General features: G+C 43.6%; 1 protein-coding gene across 1 annotated transcript in view; it reads right to left on the bottom strand.

Moving 5' to 3' along the window:
- Positions 1 to 12,962, bottom strand: part of MAPK4 (mitogen-activated protein kinase 4) — a 164,583-nt gene that overhangs the window by 25,316 nt on the left and 126,305 nt on the right. Inside the window, exon 3 of the mRNA XM_073619718.1 lies at positions 1,633 to 1,777. Within this exon, the coding sequence (XP_073475819.1) occupies positions 1,633 to 1,777 (145 nt within the window). The remainder of the gene's footprint in view (positions 1 to 1,632; positions 1,778 to 12,962) is intronic.

The following is a 12,962-nucleotide window of genomic DNA, read 5'->3' as shown; positions in this document are numbered from 1 at the left end:
TGACCACAATCTGCAGGTAGACTGTTTCTTGAATAACTGGAGTACACCTTTAATTTGCAGTGACCAGGAATCTCTTCAGTCTTCAGAACTAACATCATTATGGCCCTGATTTGATTAAACGGATTATTGAGCTGTATTGTATTGTACTGAGCCTTTCCTGGAATCCTAGCAGGCAGGGTATGGAAGTATAGCTGTTTTACAATCTACCCCCTATTGTAAAGAGAGGAGACACTGCTGTGTTTATTGATGGAACCAGCATGTACATTATTGGTTTTCTCTGGAGAACTTGTTTACAATACACTTCAATCTTTTATGCAGAAAAGGAAAATAATGATAATAATATAGAAGACCACTCACTAGGATGGTATAGAAAAGCTTTATAGCTAAACGCCCAGGGGAAAAAAAATTACCCTTCAAGCGGGTCACCCTCCCCATTGCAAGTATTAACTGCTTGTTTTGCCAAGGGCATGATGAACAAAGTAATATACATACCTAATTCATAGTTTCATAGTAGGTAAGGTTGAATAAAGACAATAGTCCATCCAGTTCAACTGTGTACTGACACCACCGATTGTGGAAGAGAGTTCCACATCCTCATCGTCCTGACAGTGAAAAATCCCCCTATGCAGCCTAAAATTAAACCACTTCTCCTTCAATCTCATTGTGTGGCCCCGTTTCTTCTTGCACTCCCTGAGACTGAAAAGTTTTCTTCCTATGCTGGGATCACCATTGAGGTATTTGTATACCGCTATCATATCTCCTATCAAGTGTCTCTCATTCCAACTTCTCACTCCCTCAGCAACAAGCTCTTTCCACCACTGCTTGACACTCTGGAACTCGGGAGGCCCCTCAGCCTTCTCCTGTACAATGCAGGACTGTTGGATGAGATTGTGTGCTCCTACTCCATAAGACAGACCAGACTCCTGCGCCGTCCAGTCCCCTCCCCTACGCGTATCGATACAAGGGAAATGTATCTCCATCAGGAGGATGAAGATACGTCACTTCCCTTGTATCGACACGTGTAGGGGAGGGGACTGGAATGCGCAGGAGGCAGCTGGTCTGTCTTATGGAGTAGGAGCACACGATCTCATCCACGGCTTGGCGCTATTTAAGGCATGCTATAGAGCGGTGCACTAACGCGCCAGACCCATATATTTCCCCTATAATAGGGCTTTGTTTGCAGTAAATAAAATCTTTTAAAAACGGAATGTCCCACTGTGTGCTTGCTGGAGCGGCCCCAGCTCTTCCTTCCCCCTACTCCATAAGGTAAGGCAGCATTCACAGTGTCTAGTGTCTCCCCCCTCCCTCTGCTTGGGTGATCCCCGCCATTCGTCTCTCTGGGGGGGGGGGTGTTAGTTTGTGCCCCCCCCTGAAATTTTGAGCAACAGCCGCCACTGACCCACTGTATATGTAAAGTGCTGCGTAAATTGATAGTATGTATATATATATATATATATATATATATATATATATATATATACCTGAAATAATAAAATAACTGCACATCATAGTGCCGCTGTTTTTCCTGATGAGCTATCCTCTCTGGTTGTAAGCTGTATTGTGAAGCTGACGTACTGCAACTTTCGGAGACAGCATGGAGAACAATGACACACAGATACACGATTTACTGACCTGCAAATAGCATCCGACCCGTCAGCATCTCAGCCAGTATACAGCCGGTGGCCCACATGTCAATGGCTTTGGTATAGTTATTTGGGGAGAGGAGAAGATGGGGCGATCGATACCACTTAGTCACCAGTCCTTCTGAGAGGTAACCCTGGAACAATACAGGATACATAGGTAAATCATCTGCCATTCTCCACTATGTTTCTCTAGGCAAGACAGCTCTATTCCTGATGTAAGTGTGAATGTGGACCTGTCATACACAATGTCAGGGTTAGCAAATCCCATCGGTAAAAAATAAATAAACACATTAGAACCTTGGATTGAGAGTTACTTGGTTTAAGAGCGTTTTGCAAGACAAGTAAATTTTTTTTAGAAATCCTGACTTGATATACAAGTAGCGTCATGTCACAACTGAGTATAAAAGAGAAGAGAGGCGCCTCTAAGTGTAGCAATATGGTTACATTTAATGAAGGTACAACATTTAGCAACTCACATGGTTGATGATTAAAACAGGCACATCTAAGTATGCAGGCATCCGGGGTAAAGCTGTCCACATAGACCATCCTCCGCACCGCCATCGACGTCATCCCTTCCGCGCTGCGCTCCACGAGCGGTTCAAGCCTCGCTTTCAGATCTCTCTACTACAGGGTAGTCTTCCCGGTCATGATTGCAGACTGACAGCGGTGAGAGCTGGCGATGCAGAGGATGGTCTATGTGGACAGCTTCACCCCGGATGTCTGCATACTTAGATGTGCCTCTTCTAATCATCAACAGAGTTGCTTAAATGTTGTACCTTCATTAAATGTACCATATTGCGACACTTAGAGGCGCCTCTCTTCTCTTTTATACTCTGGAGCTCCTTCTGGATTTTGCTTCTAATCCCCTTGTGGAGACTTCCATTTGTAGATGGACATTTTATGGTTACACCACCTATCACATTGCTATAATCTTTTTATATGGACTATAAACTAAAGGATTTATGAATAAATGGTTGTGGAACGTATCATCAGAGTTTCCATTTTTTCTTATGGGAAATTTTGCTTTGATATAAGAGTGCTTTGGATTACAAGCATGTTTCCAGAATGAATTATGCTCGCACTCCAAGGTATTACTGTAATAATAATCCTTTCCATGTAAAAATGCTGCTGGTGAGCGCCAATATAACCTTAAGCAAAACTCAGGGGTCTGATTACATTACTTCTGCTCTGTACCACTTGTCAGTTGCATTAATTTGGTGGAGCACCAGCAGGTAACGAGAGTTCTGCTAAGGTTCTCAGCAGAGTAGAGAAGCCTTCTTTGCCCCCCCAGGGGATTGGATGAATTAGTAAAACTGACAAGGGGTACAGACCAGGACAAACGTCACTGCAACCCGAAGCTGGCAGGATCGGACGTAGATGTTAACATCCAGAGAATGGAGATTGCTGGACTACGCTGGCTCCAAACCCACCAGAAGAAAGAAGAGGATGTGGGAAAGGAGATCCTTTGTAGAAACATCTCCTATATTAAATTGAAAAAAAAGTAAAATAAAAACAATTATATGTACTGTATGTGAACACAATCTACTGAACACCTTCCTGCCATCATCTGTAAATAAAGGTTCCTCACCACGATGTCCAATGTTGTTGATACATTTATACACATTGGGTTTGTATTTACCTAAATTTACCTGCCAGGTATAGCTACCTTGGTCTATTGTTAGGTATCAATTGATTTCACGCTAAGTCTGTACTTGCTGCACTTTTCTCTTCTGCCGCTAGGTGGCCGGGTACTTGGTGGCATTAGATATCAGAAGGGCACTGCAAGGTCAGATTATGGGTATATTGGGTATCCCAGCCAATGGGCAGGGGTTTTCTTAAATCCCTTGGGCTGCTGGGAGAGCCTATATATTTGGGTGATCTGGTTCTGTGCCACCTGGACGGCTGTCTGGGTGGACTCGTGTTGTACTCCCCGGACTGCTAGGCCAGAGATGGGGCCTATTCTGGGCACATCTGGCTGCTAGGCTGTCTGAGGGCCTATCCAGAAGCAAGAGAGCAGTGAAGGGTTGGGACTGCAGTTTGCGTTCCAACCAGAAGTGACGGTTCTGCCGGCCGGAAAGCCTGTCCTGGTCGGAGGTAGAGGGGAAGCTGTAAGGGACCATCCACCTTATTACCAGGGACCTCAGTGAGTAACTGAAGCAAGTACCGGAGCAACAGTCTCACCAACTGGGGACAGTGAAGAATCGGGAAACGTCAGTGGGAATCAAGCCAGGGACCCAGCCAGCGGAGGTGACGATTGCAGAGCAGCCTTCTGTCTCAAACCAGGGACCGAGCAGGCCAGTCGGGTGAAGCTTGAGAGGTATCTTGAGCCAAGCTAGGGACCCAGCAGATAAATGGGGGTGGCGCTTGAGGAAGATACCACCATGAAGATTGGAGGAGCTTTATGCCCTGTACACATGGTCGGACATTCCGACAACAAAATCCATCGGATTTTTTCCGACGGACGTTGGCTCAAACTTGTCTTGCATACACACGGTCACACAAAGTTGTCGGAAAATCCGATCGTTCTAAACGCGGTGATGTAAAACACGTACGTCGGGACTATAAACGGGGCAGTGGCCAATAGCTTTTGTCTCTTAATTTATTCAGAGCATGCGTGGTACTTTGTGCGCCGGATTTGTGTACACACGATCGGAATTTCCGACAACGGAGATTGTTGTTGGAAAATTTTATATCCTGCTCTCAAACTTTGTGTGTCGGAAATTCCTATGGAAAATGTGTGATGGAGCCTACACACGGTCGGAATTTCCGACAACAAGGTCCTATCACACATTTTCCATCGGAAAATCCAACCGTGTGTACAGGGCATTAGGGATTCAGTGACAGTGCATCATCTAGTCTAGTGAGAGAGACTGGGAGCTCAGTGGGCTGAAGCACTGCAAGAAGTGATTGTAGTGGAAGTGAAGGAACTGTTACACTTTGTGTTAGGAACTGTTAAAGATTATTGCCATAGGTGAGAGCATTCCTACACATGCAGATGTGACGTCTCACTGGAGGCCTTTCCCTGCATGGCTGTCCTCCTATTAAAGTCTCGGAGTCTGCCAATTAACATTGCAACTATCTAAGGGTGCCCTGGCCCTAACCCTCTCCCCCAAAGTTCTGTTAAGAGAAATAAAATCTCTTTTGCATTCAAGAAGTGTCTGGCACCCAATTAATCTACCTTGCATTACACCCACTATGCCATACAACCCACCATATACAGACGGATGTCAGCCATCTCTGGCCCTGGAGGTTCTCATTAGACTGAAGGAGGCCTGGGACCTTGCTACAGTTATATAACCAAAAAAGTCTATTCTTTGGGACTTTTCAGGCGCTACATTGATAAATCATACATGTACAAAAAATGTAATAAAAGAAATATATTACTTTTATTTAACCACTTGCTGACCAGCAGTTACTGGTGGCCAGTGGCTTTGTTGTTCACCCACGACGTACCCATATGTTGCAGGGAAACGTACTATTTTTACGCGCGCGCCTGTGCCGCTTGCTGCTCGTGCTGTGATTGGACACACCACAAGTTTGTCAGCAGGCTTGCAGACAATGATTTTTGGCTGTGAACCTGCTGATGGCTGTGGCCAACCACAGCACAGAGATCTGTGTGTGTTAGTAAACACAGACCTGGCTGCTTCTTTCTCCCTGATCTCACTTAGGCTAAGTTCAAATATTTGCGGGGCCGGTTTCTGTGCAGAGTCCAGTGCAGTTTCCATTTAGCTCAGGTTCAGGTGTGAATTTGACCCTTAAATTGCACCTGAACCGGACTGAAAATTGCACAGGACCCGTTTTTAATGCGCACCACCAGTTTTAATAATATTTCATCTTTATTGTCTTTTTATCAATAAAATACTTATTTTCTCCGTACTATTTTGTGCTTTTACTTACTCACTTAGAGGGTGCCATTAAGAGATTACACCGATAACATTATGACTACCCACCCAATATTGAGTAAGTCCCCTTTTACCCCCAAAACAGCCCTGACCCATTGAGTAGGTGTCAATTATTCCCATCTCAAAATGTTGGGAGATATGCATATGTAAAAGAAAAATTAATTCTATTCATCAGACCATGCCACCCAGCTCCATTGCTCCATGGCCCAGTTCCAATGCCCACTATAGGCGGATTTGGCTGTGAACACGGGTCAGCATGGGCACCTTAACTGGTCTACGGCTACGCAACCCCATACACAACAATCTGCATTGCACTGTGTGTTCAGATATTTGAGCTACAGTATTGGACTACATGGGCCGGCCTCCACTCTCCCACATGCATCAGTGAGCCTTTGTTCGCCCATGACCCTTTAGCTGTTTCACCCGTTTTTCTCCCTTGGACCATTTTTGGTTGGCCCTGACAACTGCAGACCGGGAACATGCCGCAAGAGCTGCAGTTTTGGTGTTTCGCTGACCCCCGTCATCTAACCATTACAAATCGGTCTTTGTCAAAGTTGCTCAAATCCTTACACTTGGCCAATTTTTTCTGCTTTCAACACATCAACTTCAGGAACAACATGTTCTCTTGCTGCCTAATATATCCCACCCACTTTCAGTTGCCACTGTAATGAGATAATCAATGTTATTCACTTTACCAGTCAATAATTAGGGTTGCACCGATACCAGTATTGGTATTGGTGCCGATACCGAGTATTTTCACAAATATCGGTACTTGTGCAAATGCACCGATACCTGAAACCGATACTTTCAAGCTCAGTTCTTTCAGCTGTCAGCGGGTCTGCTCTGTTGACAGCTGAAGTGTTAAAGAAGTCCGGTAAATGGAGCTGTCAAAAAAAATAAAAAAATAAAAAGCACCTGGCAATGTTTATTAACAACATTGCTCAGCCTGAAACACTAAAATAAAAGGAAACATTGTTTCTTTTTGTATCTTTCTGTTTCTTCATCTGCAGATCAAAGGGATGAACAAATGTTCTTCTGTTTAACTCCTTATTAACCCTTAATTTACTCTAATCAGCCTTAATTAACTTCCTATTCTCCTCCATTTAATTATTATTTTTCTGCTTTTTTTTTATAAACAACTAAAACTTTTTTTTTGTTTGCATTGTTAGTGAATATTTTTACACATATATATTAACATATATTTACATATATACATTGAAAAAAGGGAAAAATAGAAAAAAAAATCAATTTATTTAATTTATAAATAACCTTTCAATGCTTGTACCAATGCTGACAGCTGAAGTGAAAACACAACAGTTGCGGTTGGTATCGGTAATTGGTATCGGCGAGTACTAAAAAGTATCGGTACTCGTTGTAAAAAAAAATGGTATCGGTGCATCCCTAGTCATAACGTTATGGCTGATCAATGGATCTTATATACCATGACTAGCTTTATTCTACTTTTCTACCTGTATATATTATATAGGAACTATACATTCCAAGTCCCTGTCTTCTGATGTTACCTAGATTTAAATTAATATCTTACTAGTATAAAGATAACACCTTGCACTATCGGCAAACTTTGCCCATTGTAGTTCATTAAACTGTCTCAGCTATACATATATATAGAATATAGATTACTGAAAACATCATTTAGTATGTGGACAGTTAGTAATCTATCTGCATTCTTTTGATAAACATCTGAACAGTGACAGGAAGGAATGATCACGTCGTCCACAGTGATAACAAATACTGTATGTCAACATGCTTATAGCTTAGCTCAGAAAAAGTGTGATAATGTCTTAACCAATTGACCTCCAGAAGGTTTACCCCCACTTTATGACCAGGTCGTTTTTTGCAATACCACGGTTGTTCGGTCGTGTGACGCTGTACCCAAATAAAATGTTTGTACTTTTTTTTCCCCCCACAAATAGAGTTTTCAATTGGTGGTATTTGATCGCCTTTTAATTTTTTATTTTTTTGCGCTATAAACAAAAAAAGAGCGCCAATTTTGAAAAAAAAAAAATCTATATTTTTTACTTTCTGCTATAAAACATATCCAATATTTTTTTTTTTTTCTTTTTAAATCAATTTTTTTCATCAATTTAGGCCAATATGTATTTTGATACATTTTTTGGGTAAAAAAAATCCCAATAAGCGTATATTGATTGGTTTGCGCAAAAGTTATAGAGCCTACAAACGATGGGATAAATTTAAGGAATTTTTTTTTTTTATAGCGGGACTGCGATATTGCAGTGGTCAATGGGACACTAACTGACACTTTTGACACTTTTTGGGGACCAGTGAGACTAACATACCTCCCAACTTTTTGAGATGGGAATGAGGGACACCTATCAGCAAAAGTATGCAGGCATAGGACACACACCCTTGCCACGCCCCCTTAAAGGAGGCGTGGCAAGGGGTGTGTCCTATGCCTGCATACTTTTGCTGATCCAATTGTACAAAAAGACAAGATTGGTTGAACCCACAAGTGCTTTTTTTTACCACTACTATTCCTTTATATTGGCTTTTGGAATTTACAAATGCAGCAAATTAGAAATTATATGAAAGGTTTAGCGCTGGAAAACACTTTTTGATAGATAAAAAGTGCATCTTATATACAACTATATAGATCAGACCAAAATGAGGGACAAATGAGGGACAGAAGGATATTGCTTCAAAGCAGGGACAGTCCCTCAAAATCAGTGACAATTGGGAGATATGGACACTAATACAGCAATCAGTGCTAAAAAATATGCACAGTCACTGTACTAATGAAACTGGCTGGGAAGGGGTTAACATCAGGTGCCTAGCCAGTGTTTGTGTACGGTGTGGTACTGTGTGAGAGGTGCTTTTACTAGGGGAAGGCCTTCCGTTTCTGAAACACAGGATTAATGCCTTCCCTACTGATAGAACGACGATCTGCCTTGTTTACATAGGCAGATCGCCATTCTGGCTCTCTGCCTAATGATCCGCGGGTGTTGGCAGACATTGAGTGCGCGGTACCCGCAGATCAGCTCCTGCTGTGTATAATCACAGTGGGAGCGGGACACCGATGGCATGCATACGCGCCCCAGACCTGAAAGTGCAGGATCATATACTAGGTACGCGATCCTGCGCAGCAGAGCCGCCGTATATGTAAGTTATACGGTCGGCAAGCGGTTAAAGTATACGTGAACCCCGATAATAAAAATGCCCTTGAGTAAAGTAAATGGATAGACAGACGACCATTCTTACACACTGCTGTGATCTCAGAGATCGCATGTGACTCGCACCCGCACTGCAGGTGCCGATCTCATGCGATGTCTGAGCAATGCGAGTTCAGCCATACAGTTGTATGGCAGAACTCGCATTGGATTCACAAAGAAAATAGTGCAGGGACTTGTTTTTCCCTGCACTAGAATCGGATCGCATGGGTGTTCTCACCTATGCGATTTGATTCCTGTGCAAGTTCACACTGCGATCTGTGAACCAAACTGGGGGTGTCGTTAATGACACCCGCAGCAGTTCACAGAAGGCAGTGTGAACTGCCTGCAGGAGAGGAGCAATGTGGGAACCGGCGCTGGAATCGTGCTGGTTTTCACATCGCACTAGTGTGAACCCATGGTAAAAGAAGAATGCCAGATATGGCATTTTTTTTTTTTTTTTACATTGCAAGGCATCTCTATGGTCACCCGTCATCTCTATGCTCGTCATCCGGCGGCGGGCCATTCATGCTCCGTGCCCCCGATGGCACGGGAGAGCCTGGAGAAGCACCAGATGGCGGCGGGAGGGGGGTGTCCCCTCCCGTCGCCTTTAAGAATGATCAAGCGGCGCTATGCCGATATGATCATTCTTATGGTGCACAGAATCGCCGGCGGAAAACAAGGATATCTGAATGATGCCTGTAGCTGCAGGAATCATTCAGACTTTGCCACTGAAAGTCCAGGATGTCATATGACGTCCTTGGGCGGGAAGTGGTTAAAATTCCACATCTCGAGGCACCCCTTTCTAAAATGTAAAAAAGTAAACAAATAGTTTTGCATAATGTACCATCATCCACATGTGTAGGACACCCAACATTAGCGGTGATTTATTCTTCCAAAGCAAATACACTTTGTGCACTGGTACTGGCCATTTCTCTTCTACCACAGTTTCTCCAACTCATTCAGCTAATGTGACCCTGGTGCTGAAGGAGAGGGGCAGGGGAGGGGTAAACAAGGATGTTGTCCAGGTGCCCGACATCCTCCTTATCAACTGATGACATCATTGGTTGTTAGGACACTGGCCGCTAGAAGGTTGTAATGGTGCCCAATGAAAACCTGTGGCTTTGTGTAACTAAAAGGCAGCCTTCATCCACCCACTGGCTTGTATACAGTTTTCTGGCAATTTCTAGGTATTTTGCAAAGGAACCCCTGAAGACACCTGAAGTCACCCTGGTTGAAAACGGCCGATCTACAGGCCTGCACTGGACATGAGGATTCCAAGAGACGGTCCACTGCCAGAACATGGGGGAGTGGAGGATTGGGTAAGTAAAAGTGATACCTAGGCTTGCCTAGGGCTAATGCCCTGTACACATGGTCGGATTTTCCGACGGAAAATGTGTGATAGGACCTTGTTGTCGGAAATTCCGACCGTGTGTAGGCTCCATCACACATTTTCTATTGGAATTTTCGACACACAAAGTTTGAGAGCAGGCTATAAAATTTTCCGACAACAAAATCCGTTGTCGGAAATTCCGATCGTGTGTACACAAATCCGACGGGCAAAGTGCCACACATGCTCAGAATAAGTTAAGAGACGAAAGCTATTGGCTACTGCCCCGTTTATAGTCCCGATGTACATGTTTTACGTCACCACGTTCAGAATGATCGAATTTTCCAACAACTTTGTGTGACCGTGTGTATGCAAGACAAGTTTGAACCAACATTCGTCAGAAAAAATCCATGGATTTTGTTGTCGGAATGTCTGATCAATGTCCGACCGTGTGTACAGGGCATAAGTATGCAGGTAAAGTATTCTTAAACCCACAACAGTAAAATCAGTCTGTATATGGAGTAAAGCATGCTTGTTATACTCACTGTGGAACCTAAGGGGTTAATCCTCTGTATTATGTAAAAAGGCTGTTTGATCCTACCCTTCTTCCACTGTCCCCAATATAAACTATATTACCAAAAGTATTGGGACACCTACCTTTACACGCACATGAACTTTAATGGCATCCCATTCTTAGTCCGTAGGGTTCAATATTGGGTTGGCCCACCCTTTGCAGCTATAACAGCTTCAACTCTTCTGGGAAGGCTGTCCACAAGGTTTAGGAGTGTGTCTATGGGAATGTTTGACCATTCTTCCAGAAGAGCATTTGTGAGGTCAGGCACTGATGTGGATGAGCAGGCCTGGCTCACAGTCTCCCCTCTAATTTATCCCAAAGGTGTTCTAGCGGGTTGAGGTCAGGACCTTCACCCCAAACTCGCTCATCCATGTCTTTATGGACCTTGCTTTGTGCACTGTGTGTTGGAACAGGAAGGGACCATCCCCAAAGTGTTCCCACAAAGTTGGGAGCATGAAATTGTCCAAAATGTCTTGGTATGCTGACGCCTTCAGAGTTCCCTTCAGTGGAACTAAGGGGCCAAGCCCAACCCCTGAAAAGACAACACCATACCATGATCCTCCCTCCACCAAATGATTTGGACCAGTGCTCAAAGCAAGGTCCATAAAGACATGGATGAGCGAGTTTGGGGTGCAGGAACTTGACTGGCCTGACCTCAACCCGATAGAACACCTTTGGGATGAAATAGTGGAGACTGCAAGCCAGGCCTTCTTGTCCAGGCCTTCTCATCCTTTTTTGAAGAACCCCTATCATTAGCCAATCTGCTGCAATTACAAAGCAATAAAAGTGCAGCGCAAAAAACTTGAGAAAAAATAGAGTCCTTTAAAGGGCATATATTTCTCTTCTGTAAACTTTCTTCTTGTTAAAAGACAACCCACATACTTCAGCATTACTGAGCAAGTTGACTGCTTACCAGATGGAAAGTCAAAGTAGGCATAATTACCACCGATGCTGGGGATACTTGGATCAGCTGATCTGACAGTCTAAAATAATGTCCGGCAGCTTGTCCTCCAATGCGATAGGTGATACAGTCACCGGAAATGAGTCATTGTAATCACCCGGAAGTTCCTGTGCTGGTCAGGATCTCCATGTCCATGGAGATCCTGACCAGCACAGGAACTTCCGGGTGATTACAATGACTCATTTCCGGTGACTGTATCACCTATCGCATTGGAGGACAAGCTGCCGGACATTATTTTAGACTGTCAGATCAGCTGATCCAAGTATCCCCAGCATCGGTGGTAATTATGCCTACTTTGACTTTCCATCTGGTAAGCAGTCAACTTGCTCAGTAATGCTGAAGTATGTGGGTTGTCTTTTAACAAGAAGAAAGTTTACAGAAGAGAAATATATGCCCTTTAAAGGACTCTATTTTTTCTCAAGTTTTTTGCGCTGCACTTTTATTGCTTTGTATATTATGTCATTTGGGCTTGGTGTTTACCCTTTAGTGTTCAGCTTGCAATTAGATTGATTTTGTTTGTTTGCGCTGATTGTACATATCTTTGGTTATAATCTGCTGCAATTATTTACACTGTAAAATGCACTCTACGTGAAGCAGAGAACTCGCCAAAAAGTTCATAATGGAGAGAGAGTTAACATTCCTGCTGTAGTGACAGCATCACTAATAGATTAGATATTTCAATTGTTTTAATCTCCGTCTCTCTGACACAGTGTGAGTGGAACGCATTATCTGGGAAGAGCTCCAATAGACTGACTCACTGCTTTGCCTGTTATCATTAGCACTGCTGAATCAGGCTGATCAGCAGAGCAGCACAGTGTTATCAAATTAGTCTAATGTTTTCCGTGCCCGCTGTAAATGTAATTTGCTGGCATAAATTGAATGAAAACAAATACTTCTTTCGAACGTGAGGAAGGCGTTTATATTTTTAGACAGTGTGGCTTGATCAACGACGTCATCTTGTTGGCCTTTTTACAGGAAACCACTGGAATGATTCTTGGAGATGTCTTTTACCTTTCCTTTATCTATATTGTTGCAAAGATGGAGATATTTAGATTCCTGGTGCCCAGCCTTCAGCCCAAGGGCTGCATGCGGACCCATGGCAGGTAATTTGCATCCTTCAGGCCCCCCAACAACCCATTGTCGGTGGTTCCCCCGCCTAGGAGCCTATTCTGGCCTGAACAGTGCAAGTCAGGCAAAAACTTACAATGATTATATTGCCGTTCTTGTCCTTGTTGGAAAGAATTCACCTCACGTCTTGTTCTGGTGACCATATAGGAAATTCGATTTCCCTTGTAAGGATACACATCCCATGAACCAATGGTAGTTAGATTGTATTCTTCTGGGCCTCCAGAAACCAGTTGGCAGTG

Source organism: Aquarana catesbeiana, linkage group LG01 (assembly GCF_042186555.1).
Source record: "Aquarana catesbeiana isolate 2022-GZ linkage group LG01, ASM4218655v1, whole genome shotgun sequence".
Classification (NCBI taxonomy): domain Eukaryota; kingdom Metazoa; phylum Chordata; class Amphibia; order Anura; family Ranidae; genus Aquarana; species Aquarana catesbeiana.
Note: the sequence above shows the minus strand (reverse complement) of the source record. Positions and strands in the feature narration are given on the sequence as shown.